The sequence below is a fragment of a genome, unplaced genomic scaffold (genome assembly GCF_019419815.1).
Source record: "Pyrus x bretschneideri cultivar Hongxiangsu unplaced genomic scaffold, Pyrus_bretschneideri_v1 Contig25, whole genome shotgun sequence".
NCBI classification, from domain to species: Eukaryota; Viridiplantae; Streptophyta; class Magnoliopsida; order Rosales; family Rosaceae; genus Pyrus; species Pyrus x bretschneideri.
The window spans coordinates 95672-115409 of NW_025999557.1; the positions used below are offsets into that span (position 1 = coordinate 95672).

Sequence of the window (19738 nt, forward strand, 5' to 3'; positions counted from 1 at the left end):
CTTTCTTTGGGAAGCTTTTGAAGCCAAATTCAAGTTTTCATATGCTAAAATTTACCTCTAATTTGAGTTCCAAAAACTGATTTGGGGATTAAACTTGAATTAAAATGACGGAATCATATAAGAGAGATGAAGAAGGTACAACTTTGATAGAAAAGAGAACTTAGAATCAGAAACGAAGAAGAGAGAAAGACGAAGAGAGAAGGACGGATGTGAGAGGAAAACTACAATTGATTCATAACCACATGATTTATTACGAACCGCTAGGATTAGCCAGTCCGCAGGCTCCGCATGTAAGAGTCCAGAGAAGATCTGAGTTCATGGTAGAGGAAGATGAGACGAGATTTCTTCAATTTTCTTTTTATTTCTTTTTAATTGTTTGATGTAAGATTTAATTTTTTTTAATTTTACTTATTTATAAATGTTTTTTTAATTTTTAAAGTAATTAATAATAAGGGCAAATTGGTCCAAAGGAGGTTATAGGAAAGTGAACTAAAATCTTAAGGGTGTCAGTGTTATATTTCAAACATGAAGAGAAGTTTTGCGAAAACACGATAAACCTTAAGGGCATTAATGTAATAATCCTTTTAGAGGACTAAATATTTAGGTTTGAGTTTAAGGGTTGGAGTTGATCTATTAGTTTTGGATTTTTCTAACTTTTTACAATGATAATTTATGGATAATGAATTAAAATATAGACGGTTCAGTTTCTTAACAAAAGTTATGAAATAAGATCTACAAAATTTATGTCTAAATGTTACTCATGGCACACAAATATACACGCATGTTCCTCATTGTCTCTGCCTAAACACGTGCACAACCACCACAAATCAACCAGACGAGAAGGCTACAAACTGTCATCCTAAACAATAACTTTATGCAAAGATAGCCTTCACTCATTTCTCTGCCCTTGACCCCTTGAAAACATCAGTGCGGATAGCAACAGCTTTAACGGTAAGTAATCTTTTTTTTTTTTTTTTTTTTAATTTTTTTTTATAGCAATATAAATTCATATAAGGAGCAAAAGAACACTTCTTTAAAGCTGACTATTTTATTATGAAAGAAAAATTTACATAAAATGAGTTAATCTTATATAAAATACGCGTTAAGTTTTATAATATATTATCACACATATATTTCTCTCCTTATAACAATATATTATTTAGGAAGGGAACGAAGTCGCATGTTTCTCATGCCACCACGAATAATTGAAAATAGTTTTTTTTTTAATTTTTTATCAAACAATAATTGAAAATAGTTTATTCACATCACTTTTCTCCCACTATGCAGCCACCTAATCCTGCTGAATACTTTCAGGCTTCCGGCCACGCTAATGTACCAACTTGATATGATACACCACCCTCTACCAGACTACCACAAACAATTTGAAACCCCAAAAACAAAATGAAATTTACTGGAGGCTTGCTCTATTTCTTGTCGCTCTCGGTTATCTTATTGTCTACCGCTTTAGTTGCAGCTCAGAGTTTCAAACTAGATGAAGAAGAAATCCAGAAATCTCAGTTCCCAGATGGCTTCTTGTTTGGAGCAAGCACTTCATCTTATCAGGTACCCCTCTTCTTCTTGTAGTTATTTTTTCTCTTTGCTCTGCAACTATATATCTGAATGTTAAATTCGCTATTCAATTTCAATGTGATAATTAAGATTGAAGGTGCTTATCATGAAGATGGAAAGAGCCTAAGCAACTGGGATGTTTATACTCACATTCCAGGTAATTAAACAAGAAAATTAGAGGGTAATTAGTTGCTACTCTTAATTTTGATATTCACCAAATTAATGTCTTTATATGTATAAAGCACTTCAGGAAAAATAGAGGACAATGAGACTGGAGATGTTGCAGATGACCACTACCATCGCTACTTGGTATTCACCAAACGTAATCAAACACAAAAACGTAATTATAACCAGATTTATGACTTTTCTAAACTTATGTATGTACGTATGTATGTATAGGAGGACATTGAGTTGATACATTCTCTGGGGATGAATGCATATCGGTTCTCCATTTCATGGGCTAGAATTCTACCTGGTATGTTGTTTTTATATCGTCTTTGTCTTAATTTGGATTATTCTGGTTAGTTTTGTGCTTCATACTTTTATTTGGTTGTATTAATCTGGGTTGCTTTATTACAAATGATTTGATCTTGAGCCAATTATAGACGGCAAACTCGGCAAAATCAATCCAAGAGGGATCGTATTTTATAATAAACTTATTGACCATCTTGTGAGCAAAGGTACCTAGCTAATTTTATCTTAAATATAAATTCCAAAAAAATAAAATAAAATTGACACTAATGATTTGGAACTTGGATACACATTGCAGGAATAGAGCCATTTGTGACACTTAACCACAATGACATGCCCTATTTACTAGATGCAAGAGATAGGGGTTGGCTTAGTCCACTCTTACGGTACACCATGCTTACTGACCATCTCATTTTAGTTCCATTTATACAACTGATTTAGTATGGTTATTAGTAAATGTAGTCCAAATGGCAGCACTCATTTGTGTCATTACTGCGACAATTAAGCTTATACTCGTTATTAAGGTTTTATTAATTTCATTGTTGTAGGGAAGAATTTGCACATTTTGCCTCCATATGCTTCAAGAGCTTTGGGGACAGGGTGAAACACTGGATTACCGTCAATGAAGCCAACATGCTGGTTGATTTTACTTACATACAAGGAGTATACCCACCTGCTCGTTGCACGCCCCCTTTTGGGAATTGTTCAAGTGGCAATTCTGATGTAGAGCCTCTCATTGCAATGCACAACATTTTAATAGCTCATGCCATGGCGGTTGACACATATCGGAGGCTTTTTCAGGTATGTAAGTATTGCATATAACATGTTCATACTCATGGCCTTAATTAGCTAGCCAAAGTTGAAAAAAAAAATATTACTACAAATTGAAACAGCCAAAACAACATGGGTTTGTCGGAATTATTACACATTGTCACTGGTATGAACCTCTTCGAGATGATGAAAGGGACCTGCATGCTGTTGATAGAGTCTTAGCTTTCAATGCGGCCTGGTAAGTTATTCTTTTTTCGTTTACCAATTTGCTTAATTATCTGATGCAAGAAAATGTACGATATAGTCAGTATCCAATTCTAATTTCTGTACAAGGATTTTCGCCACATTAACATCTGCTGAATCCCCAATTGGTCAGCATCTTATTTTTGCTCGCATATATAATTGGAAATCTTTCGGCGGTTGACAATTTGACATTTTCTGTTAATATATTGCATATTAATCATAGCATAATAGTAATGTGTAATAATTAAGGGAATTGGATCCTCTCCGAGGCAATGCCTCGGGATCCTACTGACCGGACAACATGGGCCGTTGGATTTTGATCCAACGGCTACAAACAGGGTTGTCCCTTTAACAGTTATATAATTGTAACCGTTGGATCAAAATCCAACGGCCCATGTTGTCCGGTCAGCAGGATCCCAAGGCATTGCCTTGGAGAGGATCCAATTCCATAATTAAGAGTATAAAAATAGCATAAATATGCTAGAATGGATGACTAAATTTTTCTTCCCAAAAAGGGTGTTGGATCCTTTAGTGTATGGAGAATACCCCGCTGAAATGCGCCAATGCCCTCGCTTGGAAATGCCAAGGTTCTCCCCCAAAGAAAAAGAGCTGTTAAGAGGCAGCATAGATTTCATCGGACTCAACCACTATACAACACTATATGCCAAGGACTGTTTCCACTCCCCTTGCCCCTCAGGCGGAGACCATGCCATTAGAGGCTACGTCAACACAACCGGCTATCGGGATGGCACTGCGATTGGAGAACCGGTATATAAAACATTTAGTATTAATTAGTACACCGTCAATTTTTGTTTGATTATTGGTCCAAATTGGTACGTTAACAAGCTCATCTTGTTTTGTCTTTCCTAGACTGGAATCGCTAGGTTTTTTGTTGTTCCAAGAGGCATGGAGAAGATTATAGACTATCTTAAGCGAAGATACAATAACCTGCCCATGTTTGTTACTGAAAATGGTAAGTGAATGGCCACACCTTGGTTGCTTTAATTGATGGAAAGCAGGTCGCTTAGAATCATTTTTTTTTTCCTCCACATGTGGCAGGATACTCCTCACCGACACCCCAGAATGAACGACAAGACTGGAATCGGATCAAGTTTCACAAAGGTTACCTTGCTTTTTTAGCCAAAGCAATAAGGTGAGCCAATGAGTTACCCTCCGATAACAATGATAAGGCGTTGAGTTATCTCCAATGCATGGGAAAATTTGGAGTCAAATGAATTTAACAAGCTGAATTTGACTCAATCCCTCTCTAATGCGCAAAAATATTTAATAGTTCAAAAAAAAAAAAAAAAAATCTAACATATATATATATGAGATCAAACCCACTTAATTTCATTTTTCTTTTGTCCTTCCAAATTTTCTAACGAACTATCTGTACAATTTTCTGATTTTTTGTTTGTTTTTATTTCACAGAAATGGTGCTGATGTACGTGGCTATTTCATTTGGAGCTTGATGGATAATTTTGAATGGCTTGGTGGGTATGAAACAAAATTTGGTATAGTTTATGTTGATCGTAATAAAACGCTGGAGCGAACTCCAAAGCTTTCTGCAAGGTGGTTTAGTAGTTTCATCAGAAACAATAGTCACAACGAGGAGGAAATTAGTGCAGCTTCTTCAGGTCACTCCAACAAAAATACACTATTTAGCCAATTGCAACCGAAAGTTGCTGAAATGTAGTTAATACCAAATGTGCTTACTTTACCTTAATTTGCTGCTCACGCTTTGCATGTTTCTCTTTTCTATTCGGAGGCATGGATATTGATTATTTCTTTAAATAAATGTTATAATTAAGGGTTGTATTCAATTAAAAATTTATATGATTTTGAAAGAGTTATAAATTTAATGGAGTTCCATAGTCTCCATATGAATTATAGATGGATTCAATAATAAGGGGAAGATGCCTGATTTTCTAAAGCCTAGAAACCATTGTAATACCTCTCTAAATTCATTAGTCCAACATATTTTAAAATACTTTAAAATCAAATTCTAATTAAATACATATGGAGTTGTATGAATTACTTTGAAATCCGGAATGAATACATTCAGATTTTTATAGAGTTTTATAAACTATTTTAAAATCACGATTAAATACCCAAGAATTTCCGTGAATTCATTTAAAATCTTGATTGAATACATATAGATTTGTAAACTCTTTTAAATTCATTTAAACTCTTTTGTCAAACAATAGATTTGACAAATTAAAAATGTTAGAGTCGAGAGCTGATTAGGTTTGAACTCACATTCTGGTGCAAGGACAATGCTCATCTCCACTACTATGTTAAAGGGCACTTGCGAGTAACCTCCTCCCTTCAATGGTAATCCACCTAGTCCGGGATCCGGGCAGTTGGAATTTGATCCAACGGTTACAGTTATTATCACTTTTAAAGAGGCCCCCTGTTTGTAGCTGTTTGATCAAATTTCAACGGCCCAGATCCCGAACTAGGTAGATTAGATGGAAAGGTATCCGGAGCGGATCCCTTTCCCCCTTCAATATATACAAATGAATATACTTGAGTAGAATTTTACTTTCACTTTGCCTTTTTACCTAAAATGGGTCACATGTTACTTCGGCCATTGACGCTAATTTCAATCAAGGAGTCTATTGTATTAAATCAAGGTGAAGATTATACTTTAATTAGTTTATGTTATCGGTAGTCACAATAGTCCCTGGTCATGATTATTCATTGAAATAAATAAAATAATAAATTAATAAATAAAACTGAATGTTTTAAAAATATTATATGAAGTGGTAATTGAACACAAATTTGAAGGTACAAAATATAATTTATTCAAAATTTATTAATTGTTTGGTCATGTGTCACAAGTTGGTAATCACGTTATCACAAATGTAGAATCTACTTTAACATATCATCATTTTAATAAAGATGTTGTATGAGGTTATAATTGAACTCAAACTTAAGATGTTAAATTGGAAGAATCAAATTTGTGTGCATTAGTAAATAAGGACGTTATTAATTGGTTTTGAATTTGAAAGATCAAAATAAGGAGTTATGTTAATTTTAAACGTCATATGTGATATAAACCTTCTAATTCTAGTTTCATTACCTCATTCTCCCTTGTCACTTAAAGCATCCCTAAAGAATTAGACAACTATCTTTTTTTTTTTTTTTTTTTTGATAAAATACGATATAGTTTCATTAAATGCCAGTAATAGACTAATCAGTACAAGGAGTTGGGAGATCCTCCTCAATTAAATCACAAATCAATGAGGGGGTTTCATCAAACCAAGTACAATTACCACTGTAAAAGGAAAAACGAGCAAGCCTATGGGCATATAGAGTCAACTTGACAGTGAACATGGGACACAGTAGCTTCAGTGACCAAGTGCAATAAGGATTTGGCATCTTTGATGATAGGTCCAGTAGTAGACACATTCAAAGAAGACTCATTCAAAACAAAAATTATCGGAAGTGAATCACTTTCCAAAGAAATATTTTGTAAATCCCTTTTGATCACCATCAAAAGACATTCTCTAATTATGAGTGCTTTAATGTGAACAGGAGAGAAAATGTCTTCAAATCTCCTACTTGTAGCAGCCACCCAAGTTCCATTTCAATCCTGGTTAACAACCCCACACCTCCCAGATTTGTCTCCTTACACCCGGCACCATCCACGTAAGTTTGAGCCTTCCAGGTGAAGGACATGACCATTTCAGAATAGGGACATGCCTTCGGGGTAGAGGAGGCTTGAAGTTGAGCCTAAGAAACTCCTGCCACCAATCAAAGGCGCGTCTCACAACAGCACTTGGAGAAGGAGAGGTTGCCTCCCTCCCTTCCCCCACTCGCGCCGCCACCCCCCCCTCCCCCCCCGCCCCCCCCCCCCAAAAAAAAAAGCTTGAGATTTCTAGCATTCCAGATTGCCCAAAGTATGACCAAAATGCACTCAAAATATGACGATCTAACTTCATTAACCATTGCCAGGGCCCACTTATTCAGAGATCTACTATAATGCTACCTATTTCTTAGCCCCAACGGAGATGCAAGCCAAGTACACCTCATGAACGGGCACTAGACCACAATATGCTAAACCGTCTCAAATGCCGCCCCACAGAGAATACAAGCAGGATCCAACGGGACATGCCGTTAAAGAAGATTATCGCTCGTGGGAATAATGGTGGAGATAATTCTCCAAGCTGCCATTTTCACTCTGGGAGAGACATTGGCCTTCCAAAGAGAATCCCACATCACCGAGAATTGAGAAACTTAGCCCACGAGGAAGTGGAGAGAGCAAAGGGGAGGATCCAATTACGAGCAACATGATAAGCACTTTTAATTGCGAACAGACCCCGGTTGTCATAATGCCAAATTAATCGGACATTAGTTCTTCGAATGCTCAATGAAATGGATCGAATTGCATCCCTCTCCTCTACTGAAATTGATGAACCAAGAACCTCCAATTTCCATCTAACATCATCAATAAGCTCACTGACCATATGCACATTACAATACTGTAGGCGTTTAGGGGAAAACAATGGAAAAGTGGATGATAGAGGCAGTTATCTATCACCCCACATCCTCACCGAGGTACCATCGCCTATTTGCCACCTAGAACCTCGCAAGATAACTTCTCTAGCGGCACACATGCTACGCCATGCATATGACGCATTAGATCGAACACTCGCCTCAAGGAAGGAGGAAGGAGGAATGAGGGAAATACTTTGCCTTTAACACCGATGCCACCAGAGAATTGGGCTCCTGAATGATCCTCCACCTATGTTGGGCTATAAGTCCAAGATTAAAGGCGTATAAGTTACGAAACCCAAGGCCTCCCTCGTTTTTGGGCAAGCACAGCTTATCCCAAGCCACTTGATGGATTTTCCTAGAGTTCTTAGACTCATTCTACTAATAAGAAGCAATTAATTGGTTTGGTTTGTCACGGAAATACTTGGGCAATAAATAATAGCTCATAGAATAAAGTAGGATCGACTGTGCCACCACTTTGACTAGTAATTCCTTCCCCGCTGCATTGATTGTTTTACCTTTCCACCCCTGCAGTTTCTTCCATACCCTTTCCTTGATGTGGCTAAAATATGCTCCTCTGTTTCAACCGACGAAGGTAGGGAGCCCTAAGTACTTCTCATGTCAATCCACTCTTACAGCCCCAAGCACCGAAGCTAGAAACTCCTGGTCAGATTGCTTAATATTTCTACTAAAACAGATCGCGCTCTTTTGGAAGTTCACTTGTTGCCCTGAGACACCTTCGAAACACCCTAGAATCTCTTTAACTGTCTCACAGTCCTACCATGTAGCACGAGCAAATATGAAACTGTCGTCGGCAAAAAGTAGATGATGAATGGAATGAGCTCCCTAGCAAACAGAGACCCCTTAGATAACACCCTTTGGATCATTGAAAGCAATAAGAGCAGAGAGTCCCTAGGCGTGAAGAAGGAACATGTAGGGGAAATGGGGTCTCCTTGCCTCAGACCCCTCTTTGGGTGAACATAACCACACAAAGATCCATTTCCCATGAAAGAGTAGGATACCGTTGTGACACACATCATGATTAAATTGACCCAAGACCTCTCAAATTCCACTGCATGCCGCTTCTCCATTTCATGGTCTAGAATTCCACCCGGTATATATGCTATTTTGTATTAGCTTAATTAATTTGCTTTCTGATTATTCTTGCGCTTTTTGTTTGCTTGGTTCTCTTAATAATATGCCTATTAGCAACTTAAGTATATTAATGCTCAATGGTGAATGTTTCATGCAATTAAGGCTAATAAAATATCAATATTTAGACCGTGTTTTAGAAGTTACTTGGATGACGAATCATGTGCACGAGTTTGTATCAAAATAACATTCGGTTCCTTAGCACAACGTCAAGGGTGTGATTTGTAATGTGTTATAGTCTATTTTACTGAAGGTGCATAATAAACAGAAAAAAGAGAGTTGGACAATTTCTGTGATAATGTTTCCCATCACTTGAGCCAGTATTTATAGTAAACCTAGCAGACTTACTAGCCTTGCAAGTAATACAAGCCTAAAGGAACAAGATCTTCCAAATTATATACTAGTCCTAAACACAATTGATCAATAATTTATACAATCATGTGCTATAATTATTATCACAAACAAACAATACATTCTAAATAAATACAATTATTTTCCCTCTTCTCTTAAACAAATGCTTAGCCAATTCCATACGCCTAACCAAAAAATCCCTTCTTCTTCCCACTTTTCGATCCCGTGGGCCTTTTTGTTGACTCTTTGTTGACTTTTTGGTATATGAACCCACTCACTAACTTGTTTACTTCTTAATTTGTCTATTGCTAGCTGTGTTTTGTTTAATAGACTTTTCCCAAGTATTTTACATAGGTTTACTTAGCATGCAGAGAAGTGTTCATGACTTCCTCATGTAACAGCATATAAAACGGAGAATGCACGCCACGGGTATGCTTCTCCCTATGCAGAACTCCATATAATTGGCAAAAGACCCACCAATAAGTAGCGGAAATAAATTATTAAAAGTATTGAAGACAAATTATTCACTTTGGCGGGCCCTAACCTTTCTTGTGTTAAATGTCTACATATACAAAGTTGAATATATCACAAAAGTTTAAACCAACAAAAATGACGTTCAACTGTTTCTTATACCCATTCTCTGTTCTCCTCATTTCCTATTCTGTTTTAGCTCAAAGTTTGAAACCAGATGAAGAAATCCAAAGGTCTGCATTCCCAAATGACTTCTTCTTTGGAGCTGCGACTTCATCTTATCAGGCACCTTCTGGCCTCCTCTTTATCTTCTTCTAATCAAACTCCTTCGTTGCGCTGCAACTTAATTTCTAACTTTTAATTGGCTACTAATTTGATTTTACAAGGTTGAAGGTGCTTATCTTCAAGATGGTAAGGGCCTAAGCAACTGGGATGTTTTCACAAAAATTCCAGGTAAGTGTTGCTCTCTGGACCACATTTACTGGCACGTACATTGCTCACCACCTCTCTAATACGGTTTACTTCCACAAACATAGATGTAGTCCACATATATTAGAGAGGCGATCAGTAAATGAAGTACCAATAACATTATTCGTCAAATATTTCTTACTACTATCTAGGCTGTATTTTCACCAGATTCATGTCATCAGGAAAAATAGAGGATAATGCTAACGGAGACGTTGCAGACGACCATTACAATCTCTACTTGGTATTGATCATTTATATTTTGAATTCTGGAAATTTTAAACCAGAAAAGAAACACATAAGGGGAAGCAAATTTATTTAACTTTCTGATATTGACATGGGTCATATAAATCTGTACAGGAAGACATTGAGCTGATGCATTCCTTAGGCATAAGGGGATACCGGTTCTCCATTTCTTGGTCCAGAATTCTACCTGGTATTATTTATGCTGCTTTTCTATTTGTACCAGCTTAATAAATTTGCTTTCTGATTAATTAATTTTGGTTAACTTTTGTTTGCTTGGTTCTTTATTCATATGGCTATTAGCAACTTAGTTAAAGTATCTTCTTGAGCTAATTATAGATGGGATGCTCGGCACGCCCAATCCAAGCGGGATCACGTTTTATAACAAGCTTATAAACCACCTAGTAAGCAAAGGTATTGCTAGAAACACAAAATTTCTTCACCAAATTTCTTCTACCATTACTTGCAGTTCTGTTGTTTTATTTACCAAAAACATGACCAAATAATGAATTCAATTTCTTACCAAATTTTCTCGTAAGGATTTGTATATCAATAATGCAGGAATAGAACCATTTGTGACAATTCACCACACTGACCTGCCCTATATGCTAGAAGCAAGAGATGGGGGCTGGCTTAGTCCGCTATTACGGTGCAAATAAACCTATTTAGATAGTAGTAAATGTGGTGTAAATAACATTACTTGCTCTCAGTTATGGGATGACTTACGCTTTCATGGGTTTTCTGGACTTTATTTGTTTCCTTTTATTTCAGGGAAGAATTTGCTCGTTTTGCCACCATATGCTTCAAGAATTTTGGGGATAGGGTGAGGTACTGGGTTACCATAAACGAGCCCAATCTCATAGCTGATTTAGCCTATATAAGAGGAATATTTCCACCAGCTCGTTGTTCACCGCCGTTTGGTAATTGTTCCACTGGAAATTCTGATGTGGAGCCTCTCATTGCAATGCACAACATGTTAATAGCACATGGCATGGCCGTTGACATCTATCGTAGTTTTTTTTGGGTGAGCAACTATATATGGACTTGTTTTCTATTCTGGTTTCTTAAATTTATACTCCCAAAAGAAAATTGAGCATTTGTCCATATTTTCTTTACAAACCCTTTATTTTGGATGAAGTTTTAACGGTGTTATAAAAAAGGATTGTTGCCTCACATTACGATAAGTATAGAAAACAATAATCATGAATTTTCAATTCAAGAATCAAAGCTCCAATTAGAAGAAAATCCAAAAATCAATGCTCTAATTTTCTAAACCACTTAAATACCACTAGGATAATTATGTACAGTTGGGAAAGTTCATGTTGAAAGATTAAAATGATAATTAAGTTGGTAACCAATGTTTTTTTAAATAGAAAATAAAAATATGACGAGTAATGTTACAGCCAAAACAACAGGGGTTTATTGGAATTGTTTCGAGTGCTTTCATGTATGAACCGCTTAGAGATGAAGAAAGAGATCGGCTTGCTGCTGATAGAGCCTTGGCTTTCAATGTGGCCTGGTAAGTGTTGCTTCTTCTAGTTACTGAAACCAATTATGTCATATTGATATAATATGTGATAGCTATAAGACGTCGAGGAGTGATAACAGAATTAAATAATTTTATATGATCTGACTATACATTTAAAACCTTCATTATTTGTCACGATGTGATTATTGTTTCGTTGTTACCATTTTCTTTTAGTGGATAGATCTTCTGATTTCATCTGATTTCCTCACGTGTGTATAACAGATAGGTTGATTTTACTTTTTTTTTTTTTTTTACTTGGTCAAAAACTTTATTACGTGAACATCGTGATTCATATACAACAATAAACTATTAGTAGCGTGTAGTTAAATATGTTTGAATTCAAATAAAATGCAGTAAAAAATAAAAAATCATGTTAATAAACAGTCAAATTCGAACTTTATTTTGAGGGTTTTTGAAGAACACATAAAAATGCTAATCTAAAGTCATTTTTCTATAAATAAATTGAAAAAAAAAAAAAAAAAGGGTGTAAGATTCATACCTTGATTCGATGAGCAGATTTTCGTTTCTTCTTTTTCTTTAGAAGGAAATTTGGTAACTCATTTTAAGTTCGAGAAAAATCGACGAATATCTTTTTTATCAAATACAAATTGAAATGTTTACATCTTTCACTAAAAACTTTAAACAACAATTTTAGAAAACCCATCCTCATAATATAGTACAAATAGAATTGTTGATTATATGTTAATATCAAACTCTAAATCCTAAATAGACTCGAGAAACAATGATATGTGAACTTGTGACAATAATTCAGTGCGCCACAACATGATATCCATTGCCACACAATGTAATCACTGAAACCAATAAGCAACATATTAAGAGACTGCACTGTGGCGTGCAGAGGGACAAGTTACATAATTAAAATATACAAACAAGTTATACTCAATGATTTTTTTGTCTAATTAAACAGGATGCTTGATCCACTAATATATGGAGATTATCCTGCTGAAATGCGCCAATGTCATGGCTTGGCATTGCCAAAGTTTTCGGCCAATGAGAAAAGGCTTTTAAGAGGAAGCATAGATTTCATTGGTGTCAACCACTATTCAACTCTATATGTCAAGGACTGTATCAACTCTACTTGCCCCTCCGGCGGTGACCGTCCCATTAGAGGCTTTCTCAACACAACTTCGTATCGAGATGGCGTTCCCATTGGAGAACCGGTATATTATCTCATTAGTATATTAAAAAATCTCTTGCTTTCTCCAAAATTCAAGTGTTCCAGAGTAACTTACACTCTTGGGCTACGTTTTATATGTGGGTGGAAGATTGGGAATGAGAAACTATTGCCTTTTCCATGTTTGTAAGTCCAAGCTTGGGAATGATTTCCCGACTCATGAAGAAAATAAGGGAGAAAGCGAAGGAGTAGGATTTTGTTTTCCTCTTTTTTTCCCTCGTCTTCCCTTCTCTCCTATTTGAACGATCACCGTTAAGCCATGTCAACATCTGATATTAATTTTTTATAGAAAGAGAAAGACAAAATAGAAAGTGTGAGGGAAGGGAAGGGGATGGAAAGAGAAAGGGAGAGAATCCTAGTCCGAAAGTGAAACTCTCCACCGAATTGGTATTCACTTGACTACCACATGAGAAACCAAAAAAGACATTGATTGTCCATTTTTATGACAAATATGTCCTCCTTGACATTAAAAATGCTCATTATATCCCAAATATTAAAGGAATTTTGCATTTTTCTTCCTCAAGTAAAAGACACGAGAAATCATTTCCCATGAATTTCTTTGCGCCTACCAACCGCAACCTCGGATTTTTAGACACTTCAAGAGTTATAACCGTTATACTTTAATTATTATACTTAACTAAAGATTTAACAGTTGCAACGTCCGAGTATAGAATACCTCTAAGTATACTAGAACATCCCGTGATGCCTTTTTATATATGTTAGCTAACAAGATCAACTTGCATTGGCTTTGACATCTTTCACATACAGACTGGTACGTCGTATTTATTTGTTGTTCCAAGAGGGATGGAGGAGATCATCGACTATCTTAAACGAAGATATCATAACGTGCCCATGTTTGTTACTGAAAATGGTTAGTGAATATCCGAACTTTTTTAATTTTCCTTATTGAAAACAAGTTCGTCAAACAATTTTTTTTCAACTGTATGTGGCAGGATACACTTTACCAGCACAACAAAATGAATTACAAGACATGGGTCGGATCAATTTTCACAAAGCTTACCTTGTCTCTTTAGCCAGAGCAATAAGGTGATGATGCAACTAATTAATTTTCTGATTTAATTCCTATGTTTGGTAGTCCTCATCCAAAAATATGAAAATGCAATTAATTAATTTTCTCATGTACCGGCAGGAAGGGGGCTAATGTACGTGGATATTTCATTTGGTCCTTGATGGATAATTTTGAATGGCTAAGTGGATACACCTCAAGATTTGGTTTATATTATGTCGATCGTCAAACACTTGAACGAACTCCAAAGCTTTCTGCAAAATGGTTTGCTAGTTTTCTCAAAAACAATACTCATAACGAGAAGGAAGAAAATTGTGCAGCTGCTTCATCGGTTCAGGGTTGAAAGGCCCCCATCTTTGTTTGTGGGAATCTTGAACAAGGACCAGCTCCCTAGCCCTCAGGCCATGTTCTTTGTTGTCTGTAAGGGGATGACGTTTGGGTCTCTTATGCCGCGTCTCTCTGTGTTGCCCTATTATCTCTATGGTTACCTTTGTTTGCTGGTTAGTCTGCAATCGCTTTCTGTACACCTCTTGGTTTGGGCCCTGATTATGAGTTTATCCAGTCTTTAATAAAAAATAAAAATAAAATAAAATAAAAAAATAAAGAAAAACACCCAAAACATAAAAATTAGCCAACTCTCCCATATATTTAGTATAGATAATATCGTTTGTTAAAAAAAAAAAAAGAAAAAAAGAAAAAAAAGCCAACTGGAGTCTAAATCTTCTTCAGTGATCAATTTTTTTGTTCTAGAGATTAATTCGGACAACCAACAAATAAGTTAAAACCCCTACATGACTACTATAAAACTACCACAAGAACAAAGTGCAAACAGTACAAATTTGCAACAAAGACGATAGAGACGACAAATCTAGAATCGGAAACACACACAACAACACCGCTAAAGCAAGACCACAACAAACTCGCCGGAGCAACACAACCCCGCTAAGCGGCACAATACAAAACAAATACTACCTAAACCTAACATGGACGTGAAAGTTATGATCCTCCTTGTTATATAGAAGTGAAGTTATGATCTGCGTGGATGAGTTATAACCTAATTTTTTCTAACAAAGTTTGCATGACCGTAATTTTAACATGTTAGTTTCGCAGTGTGAGTATTGAGTGTTACCCATTGCATGGTGTTTTCAATCCTTTCATGTTATAATATGTTTATATTTATTTTTTCGGTGAGATTGTATATGTTTATATTTTGGAAAATTTTAGTTCTAGTCCTTGATTGACTAGAATTTTAGATTAAAACTGTATTAATTTGAATACTTTGATTGAAGGACACAATGTTAAAGTTCAGTATTGAGTAAGAAACTTAATAACAATTTTTTTTTTTTTTAAATTCTTCCTAAAATCATGCAAAGAGTGATACCAAATAGGGATTATAAATTTTTTGGATTGTGTGAAAATTGATCAAATTTTTATTTTTTTTCAAAATAAATCGAAATAAATAAAATATTTTTATTTTTAAATATTATTGCGTTTTAAATTTAAAAAAAATACATTTTATTTTAACATATGGGTATTAGATCAAAGAAGTGAATAGAGTTTACATTAAGAAAATGGGTACATTTAAATTGGTACTTTTTACATTTAAATGGGTACATTATAAATATTAAAAAATATAGGAGAACAAACTAAAACTAAAAAAATTTGGTATATAAAATATATATATATATATATATATTAAAAAATAGTTACAAATTAAAAAAAGGATACAAATTAAAAATAAAAATATATGATACAAAATTTAGGCATAAATATATAAATATATCAAAAGTAAAGTTTTGAACACTAAATAGACATATTTGGAAATGGTTAAATAATTTTTAATTATAAAATTTTAACATGCTGACATGTAAATATTTTATTATTGAAATAATGACGTGGATAAAAATCAAAGGACCTTGATAAAAAATTTGAAAAAGAAATCGTTTCCCTTATTTTCCTGCTAGGATCTAGCATTGGAAATCCTGTATTTTACGTATCCATACGATTGAGTCCTAAGGTTTCAATCAATGAAATTAAAAAAATGAGAAATGGAAACCTAATTTCTCCTTATATTTATTAGTTTTGTTGTGGCCTATTTAACTAACAAGGGAAAATGGGGGTGCGACAAGGAGAGATAGAGTGGAGGAAGTGTAGAGATTTCTCTATGTTTATGAGATGTGTTATTTCCCCCTACACAATGCCTTTATTTATAGTAGTAAAGAGGAGAAGAATTACTTGCCTCCAAGTAAATACAATTGTATAGGGAAAAAATAACTAGCAACCGAATGTATTTAGGATTTACACAACCATACTTTAATATAATATCTATAACACTCCCCCTTGAGTGTATAAATAATCAAGTAGATTCGTCATTAGGTATACTTAAGGAAGTCAACTCGTTGACACTGAACTGGGAACACGCTAGTCTCAGACAAAGGAATTTGCATATGGAACTAAGTCTCCAAAAAACCCAATGGCTATGGTAAAACCCAATACGAGATAAAAACCCATAGTTTAAGGAAAAGTACGTGAAAAGTGAAAAGACAAATGAAACGTCTACATGACGTAAATTAGGTATATGACCAGCCCAGGATGGGTTCCTCGTTAAAACCTCCTTAAGTACCCAAAATCCATAGGGAGAAGGCTCCAAATTGTAGGAAAAAAGATCAAATTAAGATCTAGAGAGTTTAGTTCGGGATACTCCCTCTGAGTTTGACATAATTTCAAAAAGAACCAACAATGTTACAACTCAGAAAGTTATGCATACCAATTCCTTGAACAAACTTCTGAAACGTTGGCTTCAACAAAAACTTGGTGAAGAGGTTGGCTAGTTTGTCCTGAGAATGGATTTTCTTGACTTCAATCTTTTGATGCTCTTGCTACTGATGAGAGAAAACAAACTTTGGCACAATATGCTTGGTGTTGTCTCATTTTATGTATCCTTTCTTAAGTTGTTCGAGATATGTCGCGTTATCATCATAAATCATTGTAAGGACGTTAATCACGAAAGAAAGTTTGCAGGTGCTTCGAATGTGTTCCATGACTGCTCTTAGCCAAAAGCATTCTTGAGTAGCTTCATGTAGGGCGAGAATCTCAGCATGTTTCAAAGAAGTGGCAACTAATATCAGTTTGGTTGACCTCCAAGATATTGATGTATCTCCAACAGTTAAAAAAAAAAAAAGTAACTCATTTGGTTGACCTCCAATTTCTACATGGGGGTACATTGTTGTATCGCCAAAAGATTGATAGCGAAGGATATGTCATTTCTAGTGCAATAAGCTAAGTACAATAAAGAGTCAATCACGCTTAGATATGAAACTTCGGGTTACAAAATATTTCCTTCATCCTCCTCAGGACAGTAGGGATCTCGTTTAGCATCTAGCGATCAAATGACCACATGAGCACTTAAAGGATTTGCTTTATCTTCATTAAAACAACCCAACACCTTCTGGGTGTAGTTGGACTGATGTACTAGGATTCCATCTGAACAATGTTCGATCCCCAAGCCAAGACAATATCAAGATTTCCCAAGATCTTTCATCTCAAATTTTGATTACAGGTGCGCAGTAGTTTTCTCAAGCTCTTCAGGAACCCTAATGAGATTCATGTCGTCGACATAAACTACAACGATCGCAAACCCTAAATGTAATTTCTTAATAAACACGCATGGGCTTAGTTCATTGTTCACATATCCTTAACTAATCAAATACTCACTCAAACCATTATACCACATTCACTCGGATTGCTTTAATCCATAGAGAGAACGCCTCAATCGATAGAGATGGTGTTTTGTGGTCTAGAACTATTTGATATAGTCAATGTAAGTCCTTCAGAAACTTTCATGCATATTTATGTATCAAGATCCCATATAAAGATATGCGATTACCAAGTTTATAAGCTGCACATCTAGTTTTTCGAGAACTACCCAAACTGATAAGGTAGCGGAATGTAATCACATCTATTACGAGAGAATATGTTTTGTCATAATCAATCCCAAAGCGTTGAGAGAAGCCCTGTGTCACAAGATGTGCTTTGTATTGCACTATTTCATTCCTCTCATTACACTTCCTTACAAAAACCCTCTTGTAGCCATTGGGCTTCACACGTGGCGGTGTAGAAATACGGGCCCCAACACCTTGCATTTTGCAAGAGAATCAAGTTTGATGTGAATTGCTTGTTTCCAGTTTTACCAATCAGTTCTACTTCGACATTCATTAATGAAATGAGTTTTAATGTCATTATTCAGCATAATCTTAGTAGCTACTACATATGCTAATGCATCATTGATTATCATCTCATGTGTATTCCAAACATCATCTAAGCTAGTATAATGGATCGAAATCTCTTGATTCTCGAAAGATGGATTCGTTTCTTCCAAGATGCTTCCATAGTCTAGAATTTCCTCATACTTGGATAAAATGAGTAGGCGATGGTCGGATTCACGATAAGCTCATTGGCATGTGTTGTGGCTTTCCTTTTTCGGGGTTGTGAATCCTTTGAACCAATGGGTTTGCCACACTTATGGGTAAGAGGAAATGATTGGCTAGCCACCAAAATATGAGGATTGGCCATAATGGCGTCCCGGCTTTCTAGGAGGAAGGTTTGTCGTGCATTTGGTACATCCATCTTTGCAAGGCAATCCGCAATTTATGGGATTATATTTCTAATTTGATTCAATTTTTTTTTAACAAACGATATTATCTACACTAAGAGGGTGGGGGAGTGGGTTAGGCCTCACAATGGGTGAGCCATAATAATGTGTTTCAAATTTCCTTTGGCGAGAATTGAACCTAAGACCTCTTACTTACAAGTGGAAAGGAATACCACTGGACTGTAGTACTAAATGACGAGAATCGAAACTAAGACCTCTCACTTACAAATTAAGGTTATTTTGTCTCGTTTTGTACTTGATTTGATTTGTTTGACAGATGTCTCGGATGTCGACATGTGTCACTATTAGATGACTCGATCGGCTTTAATGAGTAACATGTTATGTGCGTAATTTGGTGGGACCATGATGTGTGCTATGTAAGCTGTTTGCGAGTAAAAAAATTTATTTGTTGGCGAACATTTATTATACCGAAATTTCGATGTCAACAAGTACAAATTTTCCACAAAGACAGTATAGGCAACAATTCTAGCACTAGAAGCACACACAACACCACCACTAAAAGCAAGACCACATTAAACCACCGCTGAAACATCAAGGCGACAACAAGCATGTTGGATCGACACAATGCCGCTAAACATCACAACACAAAACAAATACCACCTAAACCTAACATGGAAATGAAGTTATGGTCTACCTTGTTATGTGGATATGAAGTTATGATATGCAAGGATGAGTTATAAACTATTTTTTTTCTAATAAAGTTTGCTTCACCATAATTTTAACAAGTTACTTTCGCGGTGCGAGTGTTACCCCGTTGTGTCGTGTTTTTGATTCATTCATGTCATTTATTGGCCAACTGAAAGCATTTCAAGAATGTCTGTTATGTATTCTCCTCTAACACTGAGGCTAGTTATAAGGGTTTCATGTGGAATGCACACCAAACAAATAGAGATGGAATTAAAAATAATCCTAATTACACATGGACCATACAATAAGAAATAAATTGCATCCTAAACTAGATAGGACATACCCAGTTTGTCGAGGGAGTTGTAAAACACTTTAGTTGAGAATTCTTTTATAAGAACATCAACATGCTGATCGTTAAGCTTCACAAATCAAATCACAATTATCTTATTATTT

General features: G+C 35.6%; 2 protein-coding genes across 7 annotated transcripts; both read left to right on the top strand.

Moving 5' to 3' along the window:
* Positions 1 to 729: 729 nt before the first annotated feature.
* On the top strand, positions 730 to 4941 carry LOC103966974 (beta-glucosidase 18). Of its 4 annotated transcripts, none has more exons than XM_009380215.3 (13): positions 730 to 951; positions 1288 to 1563; positions 1660 to 1726; positions 1820 to 1878; positions 1969 to 2044; positions 2175 to 2249; positions 2339 to 2426; positions 2589 to 2841; positions 2934 to 3049; positions 3570 to 3822; positions 3925 to 4027; positions 4114 to 4207; positions 4486 to 4941. In XM_009380215.3, exons 2-13 carry the CDS (start codon positions 1402 to 1404, stop codon positions 4748 to 4750), a joined length of 1611 nt encoding a protein of 536 aa, XP_009378490.2. In that variant the 5' UTR covers positions 730 to 951; positions 1288 to 1401; the 3' UTR covers positions 4751 to 4941. The 4 variants fall into 4 exon arrangements, with proteins under 4 accessions (XP_009378490.2, XP_009378491.2, XP_018507840.2 ...); XM_018652324.2 differs by having other exon boundaries at positions 732 to 951; positions 1469 to 1563; positions 1812 to 1878; XM_009380216.2 differs by lacking the exon at positions 1820 to 1878 and having other exon boundaries at positions 1469 to 1563.
* Positions 4942 to 9656: 4715 nt separating this feature from the next.
* Positions 9657 to 14590, top strand: LOC103966991 (beta-glucosidase 18-like). Of its 3 annotated transcripts, none has more exons than XM_048586933.1 (12): positions 9657 to 9813; positions 9915 to 9981; positions 10179 to 10237; positions 10354 to 10429; positions 10576 to 10650; positions 10798 to 10885; positions 11008 to 11260; positions 11640 to 11755; positions 12693 to 12945; positions 13728 to 13830; positions 13913 to 14006; positions 14110 to 14590. In XM_048586933.1, the coding sequence occupies exons 1-12, from the start codon at positions 9667 to 9669 to the stop codon at positions 14327 to 14329; spliced, it is 1551 nt and encodes a 516-aa protein (XP_048442890.1). In that variant the 5' UTR covers positions 9657 to 9666; the 3' UTR covers positions 14330 to 14590. The 3 variants fall into 3 exon arrangements, with proteins under 3 accessions (XP_048442890.1, XP_048442891.1, XP_048442892.1); XM_048586934.1 differs by having other exon boundaries at positions 9741 to 9813; positions 10165 to 10237; XM_048586935.1 differs by lacking the exon at positions 9657 to 9813 and having other exon boundaries at positions 9913 to 9981; positions 10358 to 10429.
* The last annotated feature ends 5148 nt before the right edge of the window (positions 14591 to 19738 follow it).

Excerpts from the sequence above, each read along its gene's own strand:
- LOC103966974 (XM_009380215.3), top strand. The coding sequence starts at position 1,402 with ATGAAATTTACTGGAGGCTTGCTCTATTTCTTGTCGCTCTCGGTTATC. Across the intron at positions 2,250-2,338 it reads TGACCATCTTGTGAGCAAAG|GAATAGAGCCATTTGTGACA; the intron begins GTACCTAGCTAA and ends TACACATTGCAG. Across the intron at positions 2,842-2,933 it reads CATATCGGAGGCTTTTTCAG|CCAAAACAACATGGGTTTGT; the intron begins GTATGTAAGTAT and ends AAATTGAAACAG.
- LOC103966991 (XM_048586933.1), top strand. The coding sequence starts at position 9,667 with ATGACGTTCAACTGTTTCTTATACCCATTCTCTGTTCTCCTCATTTCC. Across the intron at positions 10,651-10,797 it reads AAACCACCTAGTAAGCAAAG|GAATAGAACCATTTGTGACA; the intron begins GTATTGCTAGAA and ends TCAATAATGCAG. Across the intron at positions 14,007-14,109 it reads TCTTTAGCCAGAGCAATAAG|GAAGGGGGCTAATGTACGTG; the intron begins GTGATGATGCAA and ends ATGTACCGGCAG.